Consider the following 27915-nt stretch of genomic DNA (forward strand, 5'->3'; position numbering starts at 1 on the left):
TGCAGAAGCCATGGGTACTTCTATAGGTGTAATGGTAACAGCTCTCAATCTAGCAAGAAAAGAAAGACTACTACACTGAAGTTGCTGAGATCTGTGGTAACAACAGATCTTTTCTCCACAAAATTATAAAGGAAAAGAAATATGCTAGTTGACTGAATGACCTGAAGCAGTAAATTATGACCACAGTGTGTGATAAGTACAATAGTTAAAGCTGAGTACCTGCTTAAGTTTAGACACCCTCGTCTATCTTGGAATATGTCTTCCATGGATTCCTGTGCGTGGAGCCTATTTAGTTCTGTACCTCTCTCTGTGAGAGTAGAGGGAGAAGCTCTCCTACCAGGGTCGTGGGTTTTCAAAGCATGACAGTAGATCCTCTTTGCCAGAAACACTTGGGGTACTGGCTTTCAGTCCCAGCTCTTCTTTGAGGCATGTGGTGTGCATTTTACAGTTTAAAAACTGGGTAAGCTAGAAATTCTAGCTACTTTGGAAGTCATGTATGATTTAGGTATTCAGAAAGGTATGAATAATTCTACTTATAAAGCCTATGCTAGTTTTTGTCCCTATGAAAAATGGTTTAGGGAACCATTTTTTGGTTTTAGAAATTTCAGTCTAGGGATACTTAGCCACATTTTTGGGCTGTTGTGGCAAAGTATGACTGGAAAAGCAGGGCAGGGCAAAGTTGTTCACTATAGTAGGGCTGAAAACAGAACTAGAAAAGGACTAGGGCAACGTGTATCCTGCAGACATGTTTCCCAGTGACCTGTTACTTCTAAGCAAACCTTACTTCCTATCGCCTGTTCAGTATACATTCCTCAGTGGATTTGACCCCTTAATGAAGCTAGTACCTCTCTATGGACCTGCCTCAATGATTGGATCCATCATCTGTGGGCCATGAATTATACACACCATAGTAAGGGGACTATAAATCATAATACAGACAGACTGATAGCAGTCCCCTTTCACTTCATCTTTAAAACCAGTGTGCCCTGGACACAAGAATACTATAGGAAAAATAAGTATTAACTGTTTGTTCCAACAACATAATAGCAAATCAAAGTTAATTTTCTGTAAAAAAAAAAAAAAATCCAAGTTGATGAAGTTTGCCCAAGGCGAACTTATTGAAAGTATGCTAGTCTCTTCCAAGAAAATCCGTATATGTAGCTGAATAACCGTAACAGAGGTATGATTAAATTTGCGCAGATTCACGTGTCTTTGCTTTTTAACAAAGCATTTTATTGAGGGCTTGCACACAGTTGCAGAGGGTTTGTTCATTATCATGAAAGACGGCACAGCTCCACAGACGGTACTGAGGAGTAGCCGAGCTGAGCCTTTGTATTCCTGATCTCCAGGCAGGCAGAGGCAACAGACAGAGACGGAGGGGGATGTAATGAGGGAGAGAAAAAGAGAAGATAGAAATATAGATAGGCAGAGATAGACATAGGTAGGTGGTCGGGTGGACGGACACTGGCATGGGCTTTTGAAGGTTCAAAGGCTACCCTCAGTGACCTGCCTCCTTCAACAAGGCCAAACCCCCTTCCAAACAGGTCAGTTGGGGAACTCGGCATGGAAATAAGTAGATGAGCCTGTGGGGGTTATTCTTACTCAAACCACTACAAATAACTTCTGTCTACCAAGAGTAGGGACTTCCACTTGAATTTGTCTTAAAGAAACATCCATTTATTGTAATGTATTCTTAGTTGTGTGAAAGTGGACACATGTACACTATATAATATCTTAAATAAAATAAAGGATGGCATTGTAGTAGGTTTTATCAAAGTGTAGAGATTAGGGATTTACAAAAATAAAAAAATAAAAAAACCAAACAATAGCTAGATAATTTTAGGCATGGTATTGCTTTTAAATACAAACTAAAGACATAATCCATGAAAGCTATAACTGATACCATTATGAATAAAAGTTCCTACTTGTGAAAGGCAATGCTAAGGGACTGAGAAAAGCTCCATACTTCAAGGAAATCTCTACAGAACAATCACGTCTGAACAATGACTGACACTAAATGTGGCTAGTTTAACTCAACTGTAGGCTAAGAATGGATTCGACTTAAAATGTGACCAAGAGAGATGGGTGGGCACTGACTAAGGAAAGCAAACCTAGCAAACAAGTGAATGGAGAGAGCTCAAGGTGATGTACACTAGGGAAACTGAAAAGATGCAGTGCTTCACTCTCCTCAGTGGCCAAAACCAACAGAAAAACCAAGTGAGGATGCAGAGCAGCAGAAACAGACAGATCCTTGCTTGCAGAAACATGAAATGGGAGGACCTTTTGGAAGACAGTTGATAGTTTTTCTTCTTCCCCCCACCCCCATCTTTTTAAAGTTCTAGTAAAGTGGGAAAAGGAGTTGCAAGTCTGACTGCTGTATAAAGCATGGGCATGGCTGCTCTGAAGTATGGTTAGGATGAAGGTTTTTGTTGTGGAGATGAGGGATCGTACAGCCACAGGCATCTGGAAGAGTCCAGAGAGGGAGAGAAAGTAGTAGACAGAACATGCCCAGTAGAATAAACCACGGTGCAGGGCCATCATGAGGGCCGAGAGAGCAGGGGCTGAGAGCGTGTGGCTGAGTCGGCAGGACTGTATAGAAATGAAAAGCTGGGGAAGGAAGTCCAAGAGCTGGAGAAGTGTAGGGAAGGGAAGCAGGGTGAGCAGAGCCAAGAGGAGCTCCAGCTGCTGAGTGCTCCTGGAGTCCAGCATGGGTTTGGTATGCGGTAGGCACCAGGGCTGGATAGACATTTGTCCTGAGTTTCTTTTGGACCTGCCAACTTCAACATCAGAAGCTGGACTCGAGCTGTTCTACCTAACCACCTCATCACAACCAACTCTAATCCCTTAGGGGGTCTCATTTCCATCGAAGTAAAAGAGCCTATGATAAACCAAAGAAACTCACACAGAGCCGTGCACTGGTGAGAAACGCCTTCCGCTGGCTCTGTTGTAGCAAACCCTTCCATACGACATTAGGATTCCACAGTGTCTAGTGCTAAAGTTTATGTTTGCACACTGCTGAATAGAAATCTACTAACATTCAGACATTCCTGGCAACACACACACTTCAGCACTCCCAGCCACAGTGGGACAGCAGCTGACCGAAATGCCACCCAGGATCTTGACCCAGCTTGGCAGTGACCAACTAGAGGGCCCTGGCAGGTGCAGTGGAAAAGCGCAGCGTGTTGCTGGAGGAAGACGCTGAGCTCCGTCAGAATTTGGATGAAGCTGCAAACAATAAAGCAGACTGAACTGACTCAACCTCAGGAACAGAATAGCAATGGTTTGTTTGCTTTGAAAACCTTCATTTGGGATAGGATGAAACAGATTCTTAATACTGTAAGTGTCAAGATTCTTGGACTGAAGCGTTCAGTTAATGATTGCCTGTGTTCAGTTATTTGTTTGCTATTGGTTAATCCAAAGAAGCCAAGAAGTAAAGTCTAAAATAAAGGTAAATAAAGCTCTGCCTTGCTGACGTTAGAAACACACTGAGGGAGAGAAATTAATAATAATAATAATAATAATAATAATAATAATAATAATAATAATAATAATAATGGTAAATAAAGCTCTGCCTTGGTGACGTTAGAAACACACTGAGGGAGAGAAAGGTTGTTGACTAGCATTACCTCTTGCCAGGATTTCCTTGAGGTTTCAGTAAGCACAGTGTGGCCGCAGTGTGGCAAAAATACAGAGATAGAATTGCTGCAGAGGAAGAAGTGAAACTATAAATTTATAATTAACATGATTTCTATCATGGAACCCACCCCAGGGAGCTACAAATCTAGAAATAATAAGTACTTAATCAGATTGAGTTTTTTTCATATCAAGCAACTAAAAACATAAATAAGACATCATTTACAATAGAGTTGCCTTAATGCCTGGGAATAAATCTAACAAACTATTTCAAGTCTTTCACGCAAAAGAATTATGAAGATGTTCTGTGTAAATATAATATTATGGAAATGTCCATTTTCTTCACATTGACTTACAGATTCAGGGGTTTGTCAATGAAAATTCCAGCAAGGTTTTTCTTCATCTTGATGAGAAGAAGGGCCAGGGCACTCAAGGAAGAAAAGCAGGAGTAGTGGCATCTTTGTCCCTCCCCCTGTTGCTATGCAGCTTTAAGTGGGAAAGTGTTACTCTGGTTCCCAGTTCAAGGGTCCAGTCCACCATAGAACAGAGGGTTAAAAGGAACAGCTGTCTGAGCAGCTGGGTACCTTGGATTCAGTCAGGAAGCAGAGAGCAGTAACTCCTTATTCCCAGCTTCCTTCTGTTTTCACAGTCTAGGACTTCAGCCCAGAAGATGGTGCCACCCACAGTAGGTGGGTCTTCACACCTCAGTTAAGCTAATCAAGATAATCCCCTAATTGCAAGACCAAGGGGGCCTATCTCCTAGGTGATTCTAGTTCTCCTTGAATTGAAGGTTGGGATCACAATTATTATTTTTTTAACTATTTATTCTCTCATAACATCCCAACTATTAATGTGCAGGTCTCATATTACAGTATCTGCATAGGAATGGATAGCATGATAAGTGGAAGAGAGAACTCAGAAAGAGATCTAAGCATGTATATTACATCAGCTTATAACAGGATGGAAGAAAATTGAATATTCATAAATACCTAAAATTGTGTCAGTGTTTCATATTCCATACAAAATCAAGAAAAACAGTCAGTAAACATCTGAAAACACTAAAAATCAGTGTGCGATACTCTCTTAAACAATTCAGTTAGCAAAATTCATACACAGATCTACAATGTGCCGACTTTATTGATGATAAAAGTAGCGTGGGCATAGCACATTGGCGGGAGTGACGTTTACTAATGTCTCTTAGACTTGGATCTTTGTGTGTTCTAAAACTCAGTAGTTTCCTAGAGAAATTCTTACATATATAGTCGGAAAGTCGCTAATGAGCTTGTAAATCCTGAGATGTTAGTGTGCATCGTATGGTACTTGTTTTTTAAATGGCTACATAGTTTTAATTTACATAATAGAATTAAATCTATATCCAGAAGGCAAAGCAGGGAGTTGAATACAAGATCTAGAGTAAAGGTTATCTTGTTGGGGAAGCCAGGATAATGGATTGGGATGAAGTGAGAGCAGGAGGACCAGGTTTTGAGCTTATGTTGTGGGTGGCAAGCCTATGGTTCTTTTTTACGTAATTTACTAAATAAATACAGCATATATATATATATATATATATATATATATATATATATGTGTGTGTGTGTGTGTGTGTGTGTGTGTGTGTGTGTGTGTGTATACACACACACACACACACATATGTGAGTAACTCAAGTGTGATTAAATTGAAGAATTACAAGTTGTAATTTTTTAAGTATGCAGTTTTGTAAACATGGGTATTCATAGTGGACCTGTGATATCATTAACACAATCAAGATAAACTAAGCCACCACTCCTGAGTTCTGTGAGACTATTTGTGCTTCTCCCTCTTGTTTCTTGTGTTTTCTCCCTCACCAGGCAACTTCCCTTCTCGGTCTGTTACTGTTAGTCTATGTTCCCATATTTTCATATAAGCAGAATTATACTTACTTGGATTTCAGATTTTAATATGTTTTTATTCTTTGAGGATTTCATATGTGCATATAGTGTATTTTTTATTATGTTCACCTACTACTCCTCCTCCTAACTCCTCCCAGATCTGCCTCTCCCTCTCTCCTGACTTTGTGTCCTCTAAGTACATTTTTGCTGCCCATTTACTCAGTGTTGGGCCTGGCCTCTGCCTCTTGCAGCAAGCTTCAGCTGTGAAAGGCTCAGATAAAGGTTCCTGAGGCTCTCCCTCCATGCTGGAATGCTGACTGCCTTGATCTTGTGCAGCCCTTGTACAGGCTAACACAGCTGCTGTGAGTACAGCAGTCCTGCCGCTTCCAGAAAACACTGTTAGGCTCTCTGCTCCCTAACCTCTATCTGCTAAAGTCTTTCTGCCTCCCTCTTCCTTGGTGGTCCCTGAGCCTTGCAGGGAAGGGATTTAACACTGATGTCCTATCTGTTGCTGAACACTGTAAACACTAAATCTTTACATTTTGACCTATTATGTGTTTCTCCTTTAACTACTGTGCACCGCACAAAGAAACTTCTCTATTAATCCATGGGGATAGATATTTGACTTTATTAGCCATTTTGATACTGTGTTCATTTAGTATATGGCTCCTCACTGAGTTAACTCAGACCCAGAATGACAGAGGTTCCAATGTTCTCATTTATATATGAATCCTAGAGTCAGTTTTTTGATTTGTGTCTTTGTGATCTTGGTAATTATTGCCAAATTATCCTCCCAGGAGCTTGGAGCCTTCTTCCACAAGCCTGTTAGGTTAGGACTGTTAGCCAGTATCCTGTCTGCAGAATGTCAAATATTTGGGTTTCAGTCAGTCAGTCAGTCAGTCAGTCAGTCAGTCAGTCAGTTAGTATGAAGAAGGTGTTTTTCTAGTAGTGTTTTAATTTTCATTTCTACTCAGTAGTTTGGACACCTATGTTTAAAGCTATTTGTACTTCCCTTTGTCTACTGTCTATTTTAAATCATTGGCCATTCAGTTTCTCTCTAATGGTGAGAATACAGAAATGCTGCTTAGTAACTTAAGACTGAGCAGTTGACATTCATAAACTATTTTGTAGTGTAGTTCATAAAATACAGCAAGTCAACTAATATGCTTTTAAAATTTTTATAAAATTCCTAGGTCAAAGACTACACTAATTGATTTTTCAGACCAATTTTAGCAAAGTTTAATCTGAGTTTTTGAGCACGAGGGTAATGTTTCAAAACTAGTTTAATAAGCCAAAGAACTAGTCCTCTTCGTAATCCTTTTATATCTGAGTTGGATGTTGGTATCTCCAAACAGGGTAATTTGGAGTTCACTTGTAGTTTTACAGAATCTTCTTCCACAGTCGAGAATGACGAACACGCTTGTGTAGGTGGCCTCTCTCCAGAAGTAAGGAATATACTGCTAGTTTTATAACTACTCACACAATCTCTGCTCTGTCTCAGGCCAAACGCCTGTGACTTTTTGCTTGTGTTATTTCTAATTTACAGGTGTTATAACCTGTGAACAGTTAGTTAGGGAGGAAGTTGCTTTACTAACGAATGAAGTAATAAAATGAGCCAGTAGCTAGCTTATGTTTTGTTAAGTTATAAGGTAAAAGTCTGGCTTTATTTATGCAATTGAAAAATATATTTTTAGAGTTACGTCAATATGGAGAGGCATCCAGCCCACGTCCGTCAGGTATGATATCATGTGAAAACATTCTCTGGTATTCCCATTGTTCTGTCTTAGCAGCCAACTAAATTTACCTTGATTAAACTTTATCATCTTGAGTTGTACATTGCCCGAGCCTTGAGCTGCATGCTGAACTCAAGTTAGCCACTTGTCACAGTTTAGTAGTCTTAATATTGTGTGCATGCTTGCTTTTTAGATGCTTCTAAATTTATGTGTCAGGGAAAAAGTGGCTTCCTGGTTTGTTTAGCATTGACTCTCAGACTTTGCAAAGTTGTTGCAAATGGTCTACGGCTTTCTATCAAGATCACATGCAACCAATGTTTAAAAATACCTTCCTATGCATCTTTCACACTGGGTGGTTTTTTTAAGCATGCTAATAATATAGTATATGTACTTGTACTATTTGAAAGTTTTGTTTCTAGTTGAAGTATGATAGACATAGAAAAATAACATTGTTAATTTGACTAATTGAATGCTTTTCTGCTTATTAAAATTTATCTGCTGATTAATACTAAGGCTTTTCTGTAGAAGATAAAATTTGAATTTCTATAAATATGTATGAAGTATGTCTATTTTAAGAAAAGAGTTGATCTAAACTTGCCATCAAATATTAAAAGTGATTAATTAGAATTCAAATTAAAATAAACAAACAATATGTTGCAAGCACTGGAGATCTTTAACAGTCTAACTGGCATACTTTTATTAGGAAAGCAAATTTAAGAGAAATGTGTATATTTGAATTTAAATTAGAAAACAGTTAAGACATTACTAGTGTTTGTCTCATATGTAATGTAATGCTAATTTAAATTTAAACATATAAATCACAGTAAGATGATCAAGAAAGTATTTTCCTTATTTGTTTTAGCCAGTGTAACTGTCTGATTAAAATATACTACTAGAGGTTAAGTTGAGTTCTTAATGTTTTAAGGTTGCCAGATATATTTTAGGTCTTCAAGATAACCATTGTTTAATTTGCTTTCGAGGTGTCTGAACAGTGTCAGTCCTGATACATTGGAAATATATGCCTCAAACTAACTGCATACATTATCTCAGGATTTCAACTGCAAAATGGCATTTATTTAAATTAAAAGTTATGCAGTGTTTGTTGGGAAATCAGATGAAAAGATTGGAGAGGGGAGAAGGGTAGAATGCAGTGATTATTATACACTTGCTGACTTAAGATTAGTTGTTAAAGGGAGTGGATAATATAACTTAGTGGTAGAGCACACACCTACTCACATGCAAAGCCCTGGGTTTCAAACCCTCATATCACAAAAGAAACAGGAGTTTTAAAAATGAACAAAATTTTAATGTAGCAAAATGTTTATTTTTCTGCTATATAAAAATCATTATATTGATATTCTAATAAATTGATTTTTTTATTTAGAAGAATAAATTTCTTATCTGAAATACTTAGTGTCATTTACAATTAAACAGTGGTTCGGTTTCAACATCCAGTACTTAGTGATGTACATAGTCTTTTTCACTGTGCTATGTTTTTAGGTGTTTGTCAAGTGTCATTTTGATTATAATCCATTCAATGATAACCTGATACCCTGCAAAGAAGCTGGACTGAAGTTTTCCAAAGGAGAAATTCTTCAGATTGTAAATAGAGAAGACCCAAATTGGTGGCAGGTTAGTATGATTCTCAAAAGAATTCCTCATATGCTTTTCTGTTTTCAGTCTTTGATCTGCCCAGCATCTAAACGTGTGGGAAGCATTTGTTCTGTGATTTTTCTTGCATGAACAGTTCCTGCTTTATGTCTGCCAGCTTTGTGGACAGAAGACAAAACTGAAAGAGAATTTTTGAGTGTAAATAAAAGCAGGCATAACCTGCCTGTGGCACTGTCACCTTTCTAAGGATTAGGTGGAGCAGTTCTTTCCCATGGTTAGTTGCCTTCAAGTATGTTTTAGGGCAAGAAGAACTTTGTGATCAGTGTTTATCAATGTTTCTTGACTTTTACATGAGCTGATACAGTATTCAAAGTTGAAGAATGACAAGGAAACTAGAATCTCTTCAACTTTCAGAGCTGATTCTGTCTGCATTAGAGAACAGGGTAAAAGATAAATGTCCCAGACCCAATGCCAAACATACACCTAGCTGTTAGTGGTAACTGGTGTTAACAGTGATGGATTAAACGACTTCTACAGAGAGGTGATCTAAAGGATAAGAACCTCTTCACAGTGTGCACAGTGTGTAAATGAAGACATTTTTATCATTTAGTACCTCACGGTGAGATGACTAGGAGTGACACAGCTCATGATCTCAAGGTCTTCACTGAAACACTTAGAGGCTTTCGAAATATCTGATAACTTCCTATGGCTGATCACAGACCTTCCAGGTTTTCTGTTTTACCTTTCTGTAAATGTTCTCTCTTAGTTTTCTAATCCTTTTCCTGTCATTTGAGTCTCTTTCTTCAATTTGATAATCTCATTTAATTCCAGTTTTCAGGATTATTAAAAACTGATAAACAGGTTTTTTATTCCAGTTCTAAGAAGAAAGACACTGTGATATGAATCGTTATCATTGAAAAATATCATTTGTTCTGGCGCTAGAGAGATGGCTCAGCTTATTAAGAGCCCTTGCTGCTCTTGTGCAGAACCCACATAGCCAGCACTCATGTTGGGCTGCTCACAGTCTCCTGAACTCCAGCTCCTCTCGTATATACACACACAGACCCAAAAACACCTGAATAAAGTATTTTTTAACTACTTACTTTGATTTTAAGGTTTCTGTGTTTGTACTAGATAAAAGTTTTACCTATTTTAAATTTATTTATTACCTTGGGATATTCAGATTCTTATTAGCATGAATTAAAATGTATTCATTGTATTCCCAGTATTGGGAATTCTTTCTATTGATGTAGACTCAGGAAATAACGCTCTAGGATGAAGGTCAGTAGAAATGGCTTAGAAAGGATAACGGATAAGATGCTCCTGAACTCACCCCGCCCACCTCTCTCTCTCTCTAAATAAAACATTTAGTAGTATTTGAGGAGCCTGCACATTGTTAATGAGAGTTTCAACATGTCATTACCAGTTGACATACATGAGTCTTAGATACAAATGGCTTCCTTTGTTTAAACACTGTTCCATGGATTGAAAGAGTGTTTTCCATAGGACACTAACTTTAACTGACCAGCATTTGTACTTACTAAAATATTGTCTCCAATTTTGGTCACTGATACATTAATTTGATTCTAGGCTAGCCATGTGAAAGAGGGAGGAAGTGCTGGTCTGATTCCAAGCCAGTTCCTGGAAGAGAAAAGAAAGGCATTTGTTCGCAGAGATTGGGACAATTCAGGTGAAGAGCGTCTCACAAGTAACAGGCAGGGAGGGGCTGGGCTCACCTTCTTTTCCTCTTTTTATCTGAAATCACAAATGAATTTATTTGAAATACATGGAGAATTAATTTTTCCTGCTCATCATCTTTTTCGTTTCTAAAGTAATTTTTTATTCTTTTCTGCCACCTACTGGTAGTGTATCAAATTTCAATGACAAATTCATCCCTTCCTAGGAAGGGTAAATTCTCTTTACCTCCTCATAAAATGTAACTGGGCAGTTTAAGGTCATGTCTCATTGTATCATCTAAGTTAAGCCTTGTCATCCTCCAGGACCCTTTTGTGGAACTATAAGCAACAAGAAAAAGAAAAAGATGATGTACCTCACAACCAGGAATGCAGGTACATTTGCAATCCCTTTGGAAGATCTAAGTAAACAGCTTTATCATTAGTTAACGTGTTTTAACCTCTGAATGTGTCACTTAAAATGAACTTAATTTATATTAGTGCCAATTACTGGGTCTGGCATGTGCATACTTGAGAAAATCTTAAGTTGCAGTTTGTGAATATAATTTGCAGCAAGAAGAAGTTGTTAGGAGTTGTGCTTGTCCTAATGAGAATTCTATAGACAGTCCTTATGTGGAGGACTCTGGCGTAGAACCATGTTCCTGAAGGGCAGAGTGCCTTCACGGAGATGTTAGCGTTGGGATGAAGGAGAACAAGGTTGCCATAAGGTCAGGGTCACTTGGAGAAGATGGCACTGGGCCAGGTAAAGCATCTAACCCAGTGGGTCAAACTCTAAATCCTTCTGCCGCTCCCTAAATCTTCATCTTAAAGAAAGGAATGTCTTTTAAAGAAAACATAATGGCAATCATGAGAAGTCATAGATGTGTTTATTACCTTCATTAGAAGATCGTTTTACAGTTAAACACATCAAATTGTCAACATACAGTTCTTCTTTGTCATTTATGCTTCAAAAGCTGAAAAAAGTTTTTAAAAAATCAAGTCAAAGGCCTGGGAGTGTAGCCATTGCCTAGTATGTATAAGGTGCTGGGTTCAATCCCCAGAACTAGAAAGGAAAATAAAATTAAAAAACTGCCATACTAATTGAGTACATTACAAATTTAAACAAAACAAAACAAAAACAAAAAAATCAAAAACCTTTAACCTCAGTAGCCATGAAAGAAATGTAGATTAAAATTACTTTGATATTCTATCTTACCCCAAACAGAATGACCGCCATTAAAAATAATATTCTGTCAGGATGAAAAGAAATGCTTTTGCCCTGACAGTAGGAAATAAACTAGTCCAGCCATCATAGAAATTAGCCTAAGAGTAGACTAGGATTCCCCACATTGCACCACTCTCCCGACTCCAGGAGCACACCACAGGAATGCTGCATGTCAGGGTCACTGCACCACAGTTCAGGAATTTTGTAATTAATCTAAGTGACCATCAATAGGAGAAATAAAATAGGATATATAGATGCACCACAGAATGAACTTATTTCTTTTGCAGAAAAAGAAATACAACTGGAGGTCATTATGTTTAACAAACTAAACCCATCTTAAAAACACAAACATGTTTTTGCCCACTTGTGGACCCTAGACTTTGTATAGATAAACAAAAGCATATATGTATACAGTTGAAATTAAAGGAGAAGGGAAATCATGAAGGAAGAAAGAAGAAGGCAAGGGTGGAGGGAAAGGGTAGCTGGGCACAGAAAGGTGTGTTCAAAGTACATTGTGTGTCTGCAGGACAGTGGCCTTATGTGACCTGGAATAATAAAAACATTTAAGAAGGAAGCTAAATGTAGAAACTATCAGGTTATTTTTCTTGACTTCAAGCTACCTCTATGCTAGTAATAACACAGTATAAAGAAAAATCATACAGGAGGGAGAAATGGTGTTTTTACTCTCCAATACTGGTTTAATTTGGTATGAAGAAATTGTACTAAGAAGAAATTGTTGAAATAATACTGTAAGGATGAAGTGTTCTTACTGCAGATAGAGTCAGGCACTGAGGATAGGTGGTTCAGAATCACTGTTTTTAATATATATATTTAATATATATATATTATATATCCTTAAAATTTTTAGCAAGCTTTATAACTTTTCACTTGATTTGGTTTCTAGTTTTGAGACTATAGTCTACTGAAGATGCCGGCGTTTTCTATCATGTATACATTTCAGCATCTTGGTTCGTAGATGTGAGTGTGCTGTTGCTAGGGGTGGCTCACTCTGCCCGTTCAGTCCAGCAGCCCAGCAGGTGGCCTGTGCCCTGTACTTCACATACACCTTTCCATGTAAATCACATAAACTGTGATTTGATCGTAAACTGTAAGGTCATTATTTCTACTGATAAGTTGCTAATAAGAAGCCGTTAATGCAATGATTTTCAACCTGTGTGGTTGTGACCCCTTGTGGGTCGATTGACTCTTTTAAAAAGTGTCTTACTCAGGGTTTGTGTTCCTGCACAAACCATCGTGACAAAGAAGCAAGTTGGGGAGGAAAGGGTCTATTCAGCTTACACAGTCACATTGCTGTTCATCAGCAAAGGCAGTCAGGACTGGAACTCAAGCAGGGCAGGAAGCAGGAGCTGATGCAGAGGCCATGGAGGGATGTTACTTACTGGCTTCTTCCCCTGGCTTGCTCAGCTTGCTCTCTTATAGAACTCAGGTCTACCAGCCCAGGGATGGCACCACCCACAATGGGCCCTCCCACCCTTGATCACTAAATGAGAAAATGCCTTACAGCTGGATCTCCTGGAGGCATTTCCTCAAGGGAGGCTCCTTTCTCTGTGATAACTCCAGCTTGTGTCAAGTTGACACACAGAACCAGCCAGTAAAAAAGGTTACCTAAGAACATTGGAAAACAGAGATTTACATTATAATTCATATCAGTAGCAAAAATACAGTTATGAAATAGCAATGAAAATACCTTTCTGGTTGAGAGTCACCGTGATATGAGGAACTACATTAACGGGTTCACAGCATTAGGAAAGTTGAGTACCACTGCTTTAATGTCTGGGATTTTGTAGCATGGTAAATGAGTATCTGACGGTAAACGGGTGGGAGCAAGAATTTAAATCAAGATAGAAAATAATTTCTGTACCCTACCAAATTTGTAAAAACAAGCCTATGTCAGATGTGCACAATTCCAGTGGTAGTTAACTATCAGGCCAAGAAGACCATTAGCGTACAGAATGCCATGGAATGTTTTTGTGTATACAAAGTATAATTGAATATAATGTCCTGTTACTTTCACATTTAGAGTTTGATCGGCATGAAATTCAGATCTATGAGGAAGTAGCAAAAATGCCACCCTTCCAGCGGAAAACATTAGTGTTGATCGGAGCTCAAGGTGTGGGCAGAAGGAGTTTGAAAAACAGGTTCATAGTACTGAATCCTGCTAGATTTGGAACAACAGTGCCATGTAAGTCTCCTGTTTTTATTTGCTGCTCAGAAAGAGGATGGGTATATGGAGAAAGGATTATTATTAGTTAACATTAATTCCAGATAAGATTTGGTTGTGCTAATGCGTATGGAAGAGTAGCTGGTCTGAGAGTCCGAAGGGTTGTTGCTGCCTGCTTGATACTTAGTGGTAGTTTCGTCTGTAAACTCTACATTTCAAACTGCTAAAAGCAAATGCATACATTTAAGAGTTGTGGCAAATTACAGTCATTTGTTTTGTTTTGTTTTTATGTAACTATTATCCATTTATTTGTATTTTTCAGCCAGTGTAGTATATTTAAAAGAAGAAAGCCTACTAGATGCTCAAACACTCAGTACAACAGCAGCTTTGTGAATTTTGGTGGTCTGGTTTAAATTACAGCCCTCAGCCCTGCAGGATCCTAAGCCGGATACTCTGAAAGCAGGTTCTTCGGGAGACAGCATTTGTCAGACTTACCCGAGACTATGTATAAAATGATGCTGGTGAGAAGGAGACCTGTGGAGGCTCCAGCTCTGACTTTTCACTTTGTAATCGTCGTTTTCCTCTAGCTTTTGCATGTTCATATAGAACACTTAGTGATGTCAAAAATGGAGTAGGCAGAGTGTTCAGGTAATTGATGATGTTACAATGCCTGCTGCACATTTGACCTCTTGGAGAAGCCTGAGGAAAAGGCCTCATAGGCCTCTCTCTTCAGAGAAGAGAAGGATTTATTTTCATTCATGTGTTTTCTTGGCTCTTTGGTGTTTTCTTTGTAACTCTTATTTGTTTATTTGCATTTGAACTCGTGGTAAGATGGAGCAATACGGTAGCAGGTGGCGCAGGAGGCTCTGCACTTCCTGGCAGACAGGAAGCAGAGAATAAGGAATAAATTCGCTAAGCATCCCCTCAGTCATCGGCTTTCTCTTAAGGGCCAGTTCCTAAAACTCCCCCAGCCTTCAGTGTAGCCCCACCTGTTGGGCAGTTCATTTTCAAACCATACAACTTACGATTCTGGACTCTTTAGGCCTACAAAATCACATGGCCCAAAGCTAATTTTAATGTGCTATGTAAGGTCTTAGTATTTGTTTTTATTTATATTAGTTTTATTTTGGCTGTTTTTTAAGAGATTTTTTTCTATTATTTTTAACTAGGTATAGTTGTGTATGTTTTGTGTATGTGCATGTGAGTGTAGGTGCCACAGAGACCAGAGGCATAGGACACCCCCTAGGACCCCCAGGTGAACTTAGTTGTGAGCTGCCTTATATAAGTGCTGGGAACCGAACCCTGATCCTGTGGAAGATGTTCTCTGCCGAGCCATTTCCAGGCCCCAGCTTCATTTTAGTTTTAAATATATTTTATTTTTACTCAGTAGCAGGCTTCCTTTCGGTGTTTCCATGTCTGTCTGGGTTGGGTTGCCACTGTTCATGTCCCTGTCCTTCCTCTGTGCTCATTCCTTCTGCCCCAGTGTTCTTTCTGTTCCCACACTCTTACTGTATGTGGTCCATTTCCCTCCCACTTCCCTCTCCACGTCGCTTTTTTAACAATGTTCCTTTTCTAGTTTCATGACCTCTGTCCTCACATATTCCCACAGATAACATGAAAGCACACACACACACACACACACACACACACACACACAGCATGCACACACGCACACTCACACACCACCACCACCACCACCATGGTCTGCAAATGAGGAACATGCAGTATTTATCTTTATTGCTTGAGCTACCCCATTTATTATCTTTTTCCAGCTTTCCAGCTTGTCCATTTTCTTGGAAATTTCATTTTTCTTTAGAACCAAATAAAAATCTAGCATGTGTATATACGTTTTTCATTACCCATTCACCAGTTGCTAGACATCTAGTTTGATTTCATTCCCTGGTAATTTTGAACAGCAATAAGCATGGATGATAGACAGCCCTTTGGGTGCACACCTGTGAATGGTATACGGGTCACATGCTAGGTCTGTTTTAGGGTGGTGTGGCTGGGTATATGTCCTCCTGAGGTGTATGTACATGCAGAGGCCAGAGGTTCACGGTGCGTCTCTTCCTCCATTGCTCTTTTCCCTTGTGTTTTGAGACAGTCTTTCACTGCACCTGGAGCTCATGGTTTTAAATAATCTGAAGGCCAGGGAGCCCTAAGGATCCAGCTGGTTAACACACCGTCCCCCACCACACCTCCAAGACAAGCCCCACCTTTTTGTTTGTTTGTTTGTTTATGGGTATTTACCTTCATCTATGACTGTGTGCCACATGTTTGCCTGATGTCCACAGAAGCCAGAAGAGAAGAGGGTATCAGATTTCCAAGAACTAGAGTCACACCTGGATGATTTTCAGCCATGATAGGATATGGTGTTGGGAATTGAACCCAGGTCCTTTAATCACAGAGCCATCTCTCATGCCCTGTGCCCAGCTTTTGTGGGTGCTGAGAATCCAAATTCGTCTGACAAGCACCTTGTCAGCTGAAGCATCTCCCTGTCCCATTTGAAGTTTCTTGTAGGGCCTCCCCACGGATGGCCATGTGATTGCACCAGTTTGCATACCGCCAACGGTGAATGAGGTTTCCTCTCCTCCAGATCCTCACCAGCATTTGCTGTCACTGCTCTTGAGGGAGCCACTCAGACTTAGGTGAGATAGAATCTCAAAATAGTTCTATTTGCATTATTCTGATGACTGAGACTATTGAACACTTGTTAAAATATGTATTGGTCACTTGTATTTCTTCTTTTGAGAACTGTCTACCTCATTGTTACATTTATTGGTTGGCACTTTGGGTTGGATTTTTTGGTATTTAATTTCTCAGTCCTTTATATGTACAATCTGAAGTATGTCTGGCAAAGATTTTATCCCATTTTCTTCTGACAGTTTCCTTTGTTATAAAAGTTTTTTTTAAGATTATTTAAACCATTTTTAGATTTTTAGATCTATTTACTATACTATAGGATTTTTCCTTCTGAACAGTCTAGAATGCGCCTATATCTCAAAGTGTGTTCATTATGTTTTCCTTAGCAATTTCACCATCTCTTGTTTTAAGTTAAGGTCTTGGTCTACTTTGAATTATTTTTCATTCTTCTGCAGCGAGGTACTCTTTTACAAGCACCATCTACTGTCTTTTTTCCAGAGTGTGTTTCAACACCTTTATCAAAAGTTAGGTGTTCACAGCTGTGGGGTTTATTTCTGGGACAGTGGTATATAGTCATTTGGCCTGTTATGCCAGTACCGTAATGTCTTTGTAACATCAGCTCTCTAGTGTAGTTTAGAGTTGAGTACTTGGTGCTCCCTCCAGCTGGGTTCTTTCTGCTTAGAATGATTTTGGCCATCTCGAGTCTTTTCTGTCTCTCTGTGAATTGTGTCATTGGGATTTGTGTGGGGTTACACTGACTCTGTGTATTACTTCCGGTTTGTAACCATTTTACAGTGCTGCCTCACCTGTCCAGGAGCAGTCTTCCCGCTGTTTAGCACTTTCAGTTCTTTTTTTCATTTTGGTTTTAATGGATTTTTTTCACCTTTGAACTATTTAATCCTTTCAAAAGTTAATTATGTCATATTAACAAAGCTGGTTCAACAGTAACAGTATTTATTCTCAGAAAACAGATGGCATTAATGTGCTTCCATTTGTACAGCTCTCCAGGGTAGTCACCACCCCTTTATCCATCTACTCCATATCTGTCTCTTTTTCCTTAATTATCGCCTTCTAAACTTATACTTACCTTTTCCTTAACATCTTCACTCACATGAAATCCACGCGGCGTTTTCTTCGCCCAGTTTGGTTACTCTGAATTGGTTTTAGTTCACATAATGTGCAAGTGTTTCTGTTGTTGCAGGAGTTCTACCAGCTCCTTGGTAACAGTCCCCTCTGTCATTCCTGAATTTAGTAATTTTTTTCTTTTTTTGGTTCTTTTTTTCGGAGCTGGGGACCGAACCCAGGGCCTTGCGCTTCCTAGGCAAGCGCTCTACCACTGAGCTAAATCCCCAACCCCAGTAATTTTTTTCTTAGTTTTCCTAAATACTTGTCAATTTTGCTCTTTTCAGAATTTTTTATAATTTTATTAATTTTTTGGAAAAAACTATTTTTTTTTTGTTTTTTTTTTTTTTGAGCTGGGGACCGAACCCAGGGCTTTGCGCTTCCTAGGTAAGCACTCTACCACTGAGCTAAATCCCCAGCCCCGGAAAAAACTATTATACAGTTTATTAATTTAAATTTAATTTTATTTTCTTTTTGTTTGTCTGTTTGCTCGCTCCTACGGTGATCTTTTCTCCAGTTGTCCTAGGTAGAAAGTTAGGTTATCCACTAGAGATTTCCTTTTAACAGACAGATACATTTATGTTAGAAATTTCTCAGTAGATAATGCTTTTTATATCTTGTAATTTTGTTGTGGTCTATGTTTTTGTTTACATTCATCTCAGAGTCATTTTTAATAGAAATAGAAAAATGTAATGAAACACTCTTTCTCTTCACACTGAGGCCACAGAGGCTTAACATGTAATCTGAGAGTAAGACAGTTAGTTGTGCAGCATGAATCAATTAGCTGAAACTGAAGCCAGCTTCTTACACGCTGCCTGCTTGCAGCTTTCTTCCTTCCTAGTCATATATGAAAATAGTCACTGGGATGAGCTAGAAACCAATCTTTTTGGTCCAAAGCCTTCTCTCTGCCACATACTCCTGTGCCTTTTATTAAGTCTTTCCATGTAAGTTATCAGTAGGCTTCTGTTAGCTATCCAGTGTTTCTTCTTGAAGCTTACCACAGTGCTGATAGCCCTTTTCTAAGGCTTCAGAGTTCTCCACAAGTATGATGCTGAACTGTGCTCTATCAAAGTAGTGACAAGGACTATGCTACCCAGACCCCAGACCCCAGACTCCAGGAGGACTCTTGGCAGCTCCGTCAGTAATGGTCACTCTGAAGCAGCTCCACTTCACCTCAGAGTGTTTGCTAATCTTACTTTTGATTTTTTTTTTTTTACCTGATCCATTTTGGAGTATATTATTTGATTTCACACATTTTATTTTTCCAAATTTTCCTGTTAATGATGACAATTCCATTCACTGTGTCCAGAGAACATATATCCCATTAACTCCTTAGGAATTTTTTTATAGCCTCAGATATCACCTGTCTTGGAGTGTGTTCCTTGTTTTTTTTTTTTTTTTTTTTATTTAGAGAATACTTTATTAGTTTTTGTAATCAAACCCACGTATATAAGACCTTACATATTTAATACAGTGTGTTACCCCTGTACAAATGGAAAAAACTTAAGTTCAACATTTCTAGACCAATATGGCTGTTAATTTCTGTACAGTGCCAACTCAACACAGTAAACGGGGATACTTTTTTCGAAAGTTGACAGCACAGGTAAAGTTTCAAAAAATTCAAATTATATATCTGTATATATATATTTATATTTATATAAAAAGACCAATAATGGCAGTGTGTTATGCATCAACAGCAGCAACAGCTTTTCCAGGTTCTGCAGTCATCTGAACAAAACTGTAGAGACATCCAGCACACTCCATTAAAAAAAAAAAAAAGTAAAAAAACAAAACCCGAGAAAACAGCACAGTTCTGTTACTCTTGTGGTACCTGGCACCATTTTTTTTTAAATTAGCTTCTCAATCATCATCTGGAAAGAAAACATTCTGAGCAACATCATTAAAAACAGCTCTGATAAAGCACGGTCACTACTACGTATCATAAAGCAGGTACAAGCTATTTTACATCCACAGAGGTATGATACAGTACTGCCCTACATCTATAATACTAGAGGATACAATTTAAAAGGCATTATTTGAGACTTGATTCTACTTTTCCAGCAGAGGGCCCAAAGGATGGTGTGACACAGCTTTGTAAAGAAACATACTCTAGACAGGATTTCCTTTCACTAGTGGCACACTTCTAAGGATTCATTCTCTCCATGAATGTCAGCTAAAACCGTTATTAAAAAAATGAAATATCCCTAGAACAAAACCGTATAACCACCGGATTCACATGAAGATGACCTAGTGGAGACAAGCTGGACCTCACCTTACCAACAAGCTATCAAATCTGTTATGTTTAAACAGTGAGACCTCCAAGGAAGGAGATGCCAAGTAGTGCTTCAAAGCTTCGGATCACAATCAAACACAGCATCCTTTTCAACAGAAGCAGAAGCTCATCTGAATATGCTCATGGATGCTGACATCAACATTTAATCATCTCCTCACTCATCCAGGAAGAGGGGGAGATCGGTTACTACTGTACTTTAATGTGTTCAACCAAATCACCATATTACAAAAATAGCAAGCTGCCATAATAAAAAATAAGGCTCCTCTATCCAGCACGAGATAGCATCATTTTACTTTCAAGCCTAGAAATTGCACACTTGTATATAAACCAACCGAAGATGAGGATTGAGAGTTCATCTTGGTGGATTTTTCCTTTGATGAATATGAAGTGTCCTTCCTTATCTTTTTTGATGACTTTTAATTGAAAATTGATTTTATTTGATATTAGAATGGCTACTCCAGCTTGCTTCTTCTGACCATTTGCTTGGAAAGTTGTTTTCCAGCCTTTCACTCTGAGGTAGTGTCTGTCTTTGTCTCTGAGGTGTGTTTCCTGTAGGCAGCAGAATGCAGGGTCCTCATTGCGTATCCAGTTTGTTAATCTATGTCTTTTTATTGGGGAGTTGAGGCCATTGATATTGAGAGATATTAAGGAATAGTGATTATTGCTTCCTGTTATATTCATATTTGGATGTGAGGTTATGTTTGTGTGCTTTCATTCTCCTTGTTTTGTTGCCAAGACGATTAGTTTCTTGCTTCTTCTAGGGTATAGCTTGCCTCCTTATGTTGGGCTTTACCCTTTATTATCCTTTGTAGTGCTGGATTTGTAGAAAGATATTGTGTAAATTTGGTTTTGTCATGGAATATCTTGGTTTCTCCATCTATGTTAATTGAGAGTTTTGCAGGATACAGTAACCTGGGCTGGCATTTGTGTTCTCTTAGGGTCTGTATGACATCTGTCCAGGATCTTCTGGCCTTCATAGTTTCTGGCGAAAAGTCTGGTGTGATTCTGATAGGTCTGCCTTTATATGTTACTTGACCTTTTTCCCTTACTGCTTTTAATATTCTTTCTTTATTTTGTGCGTTTGGTGTTTTGACAATTATGTGACGGGAGGTGTTTCTTTTCTGGTCCAATCTATTTGGAGTTCTGTAGGCTTCTTGTATGCCTATGGGTATCTCTTTTTTTAGGTTAGGGAAGTTTTCTTCTATGATTTTGTTGAAGATATTTACTGGTCCTTTGAGCTGGGAGTCTTCACTCTCTTCTATACCTATTATCCTTAGGTTTGATCTTCTCATTGAGTCCTGGATTTCCTGTATGTTTTGGACCAGTAGCTTTTTCCGCTTTACATTATCTTTGACAGTTGAGTCAATGATTTCTATGGAATCTTCTGCTCCCGAGATTCTCTCTTCCATCTCTTGTATTCTGTTGGTGAAGCTTGTATCTACAGCTCCTTGTCTTTTCTTTTGATTTTCTATGTCCAGGGTTGTTTCCATGTGTTCTTTCTTGATTGCTTCTATTTCCATTTTTAATTCCTTCAACTGTTTGATTGTGTTTTCCTGGAATTCTTTCAGGGATTTTTGCGATTCCTCTCTGTAGGCTTCTACTTGTTCTCTAAGGGAGTTCTTTATGTCTTTCTTGAAGTCCTCCAGCATCATGATCAAATATGATTTTGAAACTAGGTCTTGCTTTTCTGGTGTGTTTGGATATTCAGTGTTTGCTTTGGTGGGAGAATTGGGCTCCGATGATGCCATGTAGTCTTGGTTTCTGTTGCTTGGGTTCCTGCGCTTGCCTCTCGCCATCAGATTATCTCTAGTGTTACTTTGTTCTGCTATTTCTGACCGTGGCTAGACTGTCCTATAAGCCTGTGTGTCAGGAGTGCTGTAGACCTGTTTTCCTGTTTTCTTTCAGCCAGTTATGGGGACAGAGTGTTCTGCTTTCGGGCATGTAGTTTTTCCTCTCTACAGGTCTTCAGCTGTTCCTGTGGGCCTGTGTCTTGAGTTCACCAGGCAGGTTTCTTGCAGGGGAAAAGTTGGTCCTACCTGTGGTTCCAAGGCTCAAGTTTGCTCGTGGGGTACTGCCTAAGTCCTCTCCGCGGCGGCAGCAACCAGGAAGATCTGCGCCGCTCTTTCCGGGAGCCTCCGTGCACCAGGGTTCCAGATGGCGTTTGGTGTTTTCCTCTGGCGTCTGGATGTGCACAGAGTGCAGTCTCTTCTGGTTTCCCAGGCGTGTCCGCCTCTCTGAAGGTTTAGCTCTCCCTCCCACGGGATTTGGGTGCAGAGAACTGTTTATCTGGTCTGTTTCCTTCAGGTTCTGGCGGTGTCTCAGGCGCAGGGATCCTGCTGCTCCTGGGCTCTCCCCTACGGGAACCCAGAGGCCTTATACAGTTGCCTCTTGGGCCAGGGATGTGGGCAGGGGTGGGCAGTGTTGGTGGTCTCCTCCGCTCTGCAGCCTCAGGAGTGCCCACCTGATCAGGCGGTGAAGTCTCTCTCCCACGGGGTTTGGGAGCAGAGAGCTGCTGCGGGCCGGGATCCGCGGGTGTGGGACTTCCGGTAAACACAGGAAGTGCCCGGTCCTAGAGGAATTTTGCCTCTGTGTGTCCTGAGTTCACCAGGCAGGTTTCTTGCAGGGGAAAAGTTGGTCCTACCTGCGTTTCCAAGGCTCAAGTTTGCTCGTGGGGTACTGCCTAAGTCCTCTCCGCTGTGGCAGCAACCGGGAAGATCTGCGCCGCTCTTTCCGGGAGCCTCCGTGCACCAGGGTTCCAGATGGCGTTTGGTGTTTTCCTCTGGCGTCTGGATGTGCACAGAGTGCAGTCTCTTCTGGTTTCCCAGGCGTGTCCGCCTCTCTGAAGGTTTAGCTCTCCCTCCCACGGGATTTGGGTGCAGAGAACTGTTTATCCGGTCTGTTTCCTTCAGGTTCTGGCGGTGTCTCAGGCGCAGGGATCCTGCCGCTCCTGGGCTCTCCCCTACGGGAACCCAGAGGCCTCATACAGTTGCCTCTTGGGCCAGGGATGTGGGCAGGGGTGGGCAGTGTTGGTGGTCTCCTCCGCTCTGCAGCCTCAGGAGTGCCCACCTGATCAGGCGGTGAAGTCTCTCTCCCACGGGGTTTGGGAGCAGAGAGCTGCTGCGGGCCGGGATCCGCGGGTGTGGGGTGTTCCTTGTTTTTGTACACTTGGGGAAATGTATTCTCCTCTTGTTGACTGGGCTGCAGCATTGATGACTTCTGTGTAGCTGCTCAGGACTTCATTTCCTCTGTAATCTCATGTTTTCTCCATCACCAGAAGCCTTGATGCCTCCTGTTCTTTTGCTGACACACACCTCTTTCTCTCTCTCTCTCTCTCTCTCTCTCTCTCTCTCTCTCTCACTCTCTCTCTCTCTCTCACACACACACACACACACACACCTCTCTCTCTCTCACACACACACACCTCTCTCTCACACACACACACACCTCTCTCTCTCTCACACACACACACACCTCTCTCTCTCACACACACACACACACACACACACACCTCTCTCTCTCTCTCACACACACACACACACACACACACTTCATTTCTGTTTCATTTCATATATTAGGAGATTCTGCTGCTATTAGGAGCTTTTATGTTTGTAAGCATCCTCAGGATGAATTGACCCTTTGTTGTCATTTCTAGCAATAACTTTTGTCTCCGTTTGTCTGGTCTGATGTGAGTCAGCTGTCTCTCGCTCGCTGCTTACATACATGTATGTCTTCCATCCTTTACTTTCAGCATACAATGTCTTTAAGTGTAAGATTTCTTTCATAAACAGCATATAGTTAATCAGTCTTTCCAATCTATTTTGCCATTCTCTTCCTTTGAATTTACCTGACTGTTTGTTCTTTAAGTTCAGGTCTGCATTGTTGTAAATATATAAATCAGTTTCATATCCTTCAAATATGCATCAGGAGAGTTGCATCTTCTCTTTGTGTCCTATTATTGATACTAATGTTGGTCATTGACTACGGCATTTGGTAGTGTTTTCCCCCTGCAAATCTGTAGTTTGCACATGAGCAACCTGTTGAGAGATACTTTCAAACATGACCGCTGTTTGCAGCAAACTTCAATCTAGTAATTTAAGCTTCTGTCATTAACCGAACAATGTAAAAGCTTTGCCTAAGTTTGGAGGAATATCTGTCTACTCTCACTTTGTTTGAGTACACAGATAAGATTTATTTCCTAGTGTTATTTCTGCCAGCTAGTAAAAACTGCTTTACTGAATGATTGAGCTCAGGAGGGGAAGAACTAGGTTTTCATGAAGCCACTGGTGCTCTGTGTTCCCGTTCCCTTCCTTGCTTTTCAGGCATCTAGAAGAGTCGATAACTTTATAGTTACTTTTGTTTTCATAATTTGTCATTTTGTTAAACAAATCTCATTTTTAGGCATTACAAACAAAGATAGGCTAGTCCCCGTCAAAACTAAAGCCTTGATTCTAGTTCACTAAAGCCTTGATTCTAGTTCACAGTTTCCCCCTCCTCATAGCTCCCCTTGATTTACAGCACGGTAGCTGCATTAGGACAGGTGGGGTATGGCTTCTTTTATTACTTGGTTTATGTCCTTTCTCTGCTGCTAAGGTTCTTAGGAGCTGGGCTAAGAAGTGAGTGCCAAGAGGAAAGAGAAGAGTAGTGTTGTGTAAGATCTTGCTTGCTGGAGTTGTTCGTCTTGAATGTCCAAATGTCAATGCCTTGTTTTGCTTTTCTTTGCTTTGCTTACGATCATTGGAGATTTCCGTATTACAAATTTTCCTAGCGAAGGGCATTAGAGTTTCTAATTATTCTCTTGGAACTGTGCCCAAGCTTTTATACCATCACTTCTATAATCACTTCTCAACTGGTTCCAGGAAACCACACTCATACCCATCTCTCCCCAAAATACTAAAATCCAGGAATAGTTCACATTCCATAGAATTTTGCATATAACCCATGCAAAACCTTCTGTGGATGTTTAAGTCACCTGAATTATTTATGATACCTGTATCTACTGTTGAGTGGTTTATAAATAGCTGTTAGGCTATATTGCTTAAGGAGCAATGTCAAGGGATAAAAATCTGTTCAGAGTCAGTACAGATATTTTGTTTTTCCTGAATTTCCCCATCCATGGTTAGCTGACAAGAGATACAGAATTCATAGATGCAGAGGGGCAGATATGTATGTATCTCTTTCTTACTGTCTTTCTGTGCAGAGCACCTTCAGAACTGTTCAGGGAGGCAGGCTTGCTTTTGAACATGGGTCTACATGCATGCATTAACCTAGAGGAAAAGTATTGTTTATTTTACCAGCAGTGGGAGCACAAACCACTGCTATGGCATGTCACCATAGGCCTTAGGTATAGGCATACATTTTTTGCAACCACTTTTAGTAAGGATTCAACCTCACCTCTAGCCTACCACCCAGCGTAGGTAGTGGAAGAGAAAAGTTACGAGTATGTGGGGAAAGTGGACCTGTTTAACAATAGTTCTTTGCAGCTGACCATGATCTTCTTGGGCAGCAGTTCAGTTCCATAGCAAACACCAAATATGACTCAGCAGCTGCAGTCCAGTTGTCTAGACAGGCACCAGGCACAAACCAACAGCTTTGGTCTAGTCCTCTCGGCAAGCAGACACCAGGAAGATGTAGTTCAATCCTAAAGAAACTGCCAGGCTTGCCAACCAGACTGAGATGAGGCCACAGAAGCAGCAGGCTGTCACAGGAACCTGATGAGGAGTTCTTTGGCGAGTCTCGATGGAGTTATCATAATTGAGCTCAACAGTGCGATGCAAGGCGAACCAATACATGCGTGTCATACAGCAAAGAATAGCGAGACAGAGCAAACCAAACCAAGGCTCAGTGCCCGTCTCCCACTGTCTGTGGGGTCACATTCACACTCCTTCATCAGGCGTCCTTTCATGTGTCTGCTCTATCCAAACACCCTTTCACCCGTGTCTGCTTCAGGGAGTCTTTCATGAGTTTGCTTTAGCAAGACATCCTTTCACCTGTGTGCCCCAGCAAACATCATTTCTGAAGAATTAGAAGTTGCCACTTCATTTAAGCATTCTTCTGGGAAAATAAATTTACTATGCGGGAAAGGAAAACAGTACATTCCTCCCTAAACCTATGTTTCACAACATTGGCTCTTTAGATATACATAAGATAGTCATGTTTAGTAGATGACCCAGGACCAGGACTGTCTTCTGGTAAACTGCAAAAGGTAGACTGCATCTTTAATATGCTAGCATCTGTTTAGGATTCAAGAGAACACTGAGGGTACAGTTAAAATCCCATTAAGTGTTCTGTTTACACACTCAAGGAAAGCATTTAAAAGTTTCTAGTGCTGATTTTATGCTTAAGAACCACAGTCGCCTTGTTAAGGTCAACTCTGCCTACACTCCCTGCTTCATACCCTAGTCTTCCCTCTAGGTCATTACTCATGCCTTCGGTGCTTGGCTGGCTGCCTGCCTGAAATACTCTCCTCTTGTATTTTCACACGCTTGAGGGTAATGTCCATTCAAGGAAACCTCAGAAACCCCACCTAACCATTCAACTTAATATAGCGTCTTCAGTTACCTGGTGGTTGTTAGTACAGCACCTGAATTCTGTTTCTCATTTGGAGTAAGATTCTTCCATTCTTACTGTCTGCTTGTTGGAGTATATGTTACAAGAAAACATCTTGTGTGTATTTTGTTCTTCTTTGACCTACTACCTAAAACAGGTTTCTGCAGTAACAGGATGCCTATAAATATCTGTTGGTAAACGAATCGCCATCATGACCTTTCCCACCAGGTCACCAAAGTTTCTGTATAAGCTTATAAGTAGACAAAAAGCCCAGTTCAAAAGTGGACAGAGGGCTTCAGTAGACATTCAGATTACAAGGAAGTCCATGAAAACATGCTTAACATCATTAATCACCGGGGAAACCTAAAAACCACAGCGCACCACTTCATAATCGTTCCGATGGCATCAGGAGGGAATTACCATAATGGGAGGAAGAGCTATTTAAGGGCTGAAGCCTGGGATGATGAAAAACTCTGGAAATAGATAGTATGCTGATTTACTGGTCGCACAACAATTTGGATAAACATTATGCTGTTGAGTGGCAGGTATACTTTAAAATGTCTAGACAGTAACTTTTATGAATATTTTACCATAATGAAAATTTTAATGTGAGCAATAGCTTCTATTTATGTAAGAATATAAATTTATTAAAGTACCATATTCTTTAAGATCTGCTCATTGCTGGTGGAACCCACGTCCTTACCTTGGGTATTTTGAGTAAGGCTGCAGTGAACTTGGCAGTTACAGGGCCTCTTGGCGTGAGAGTGGGATTGCATAATTGTTTCTGTACACTTTTGTAGTACACATTGTCGGGAGGTTGATGCATTGTGGTAATTTGTTATCATTTTAAAGTATGTTACAGAAAAAAAAGTGTCTCAGGAAACGGTAAACTGTACCCTGCTTTGCTTTGCTTTTAGTGTCCAGACCTTGGGCTCTGTTAAAACATGAACTGTGTGCTTGTTGACTCTTTACTACTGAAACTTATCATCTCACCAGCCTTAAAATCTCACTTGTAAGAAGTGACTTGTTTGATGATAAGGAATAAGTGTGGTTGTTCTCAGTCTGCTCTCTTCTGAAAATGAAAAGCAGCTTATGTGGCAGTGGCTTTCATGTTCCCTCCCTCCCTCTCCCCTTCCCTTCCTCCCTCTCTCCCTTTGTCTCTATCTGTGTTTCTCTCTGACTCCCTCCTTCTCTCACTTTCTATCTCCCTCCTTTTCGGTGTGTCCAGTAGAGAGTGGAGTTATAGTTAAAATCACTTGTATACATCTTGTATTGACTGGGATTCTATGAATGTACTGGGATGTGATGTGTGCACATGTGCGTTTAAATATTCCAGTATCACATTGATGGTTTCAAAGCAGGGCTTCACCAGAAGATGTGACTTT

At 40.1% G+C, this 27915-nt stretch overlaps 1 protein-coding gene across 16 annotated transcripts in view; it reads left to right on the forward strand.

Moving 5' to 3' along the window:
- Nucleotides 1–27915, forward strand: part of Pals2 (protein associated with LIN7 2, MAGUK p55 family member) — an 84854-nt gene that overhangs the window by 52194 nt on the left and 4745 nt on the right. For 8 of the 16 annotated variants that reach the window (XM_087658066.1, XM_087658067.1, XM_087658071.1 and 5 more), the window contains 4 exon segments: nt 8736–8867; nt 10437–10536; nt 10847–10915; nt 13786–13947. In XM_087658066.1, the coding sequence (XP_087514192.1) occupies nt 8736–8867; nt 10437–10536; nt 10847–10915; nt 13786–13947 (463 nt within the window). 16 annotated transcript variants of the gene reach the window in all.

The sequence above is a fragment of the Rattus norvegicus genome, chromosome 4 (genome assembly GCF_021556685.1).
Source record: "Rattus norvegicus strain SHRSP/BbbUtx chromosome 4, alternate assembly SHRSP_T2T, whole genome shotgun sequence".
Classification (NCBI taxonomy): Eukaryota; Metazoa; Chordata; class Mammalia; order Rodentia; family Muridae; genus Rattus; species Rattus norvegicus.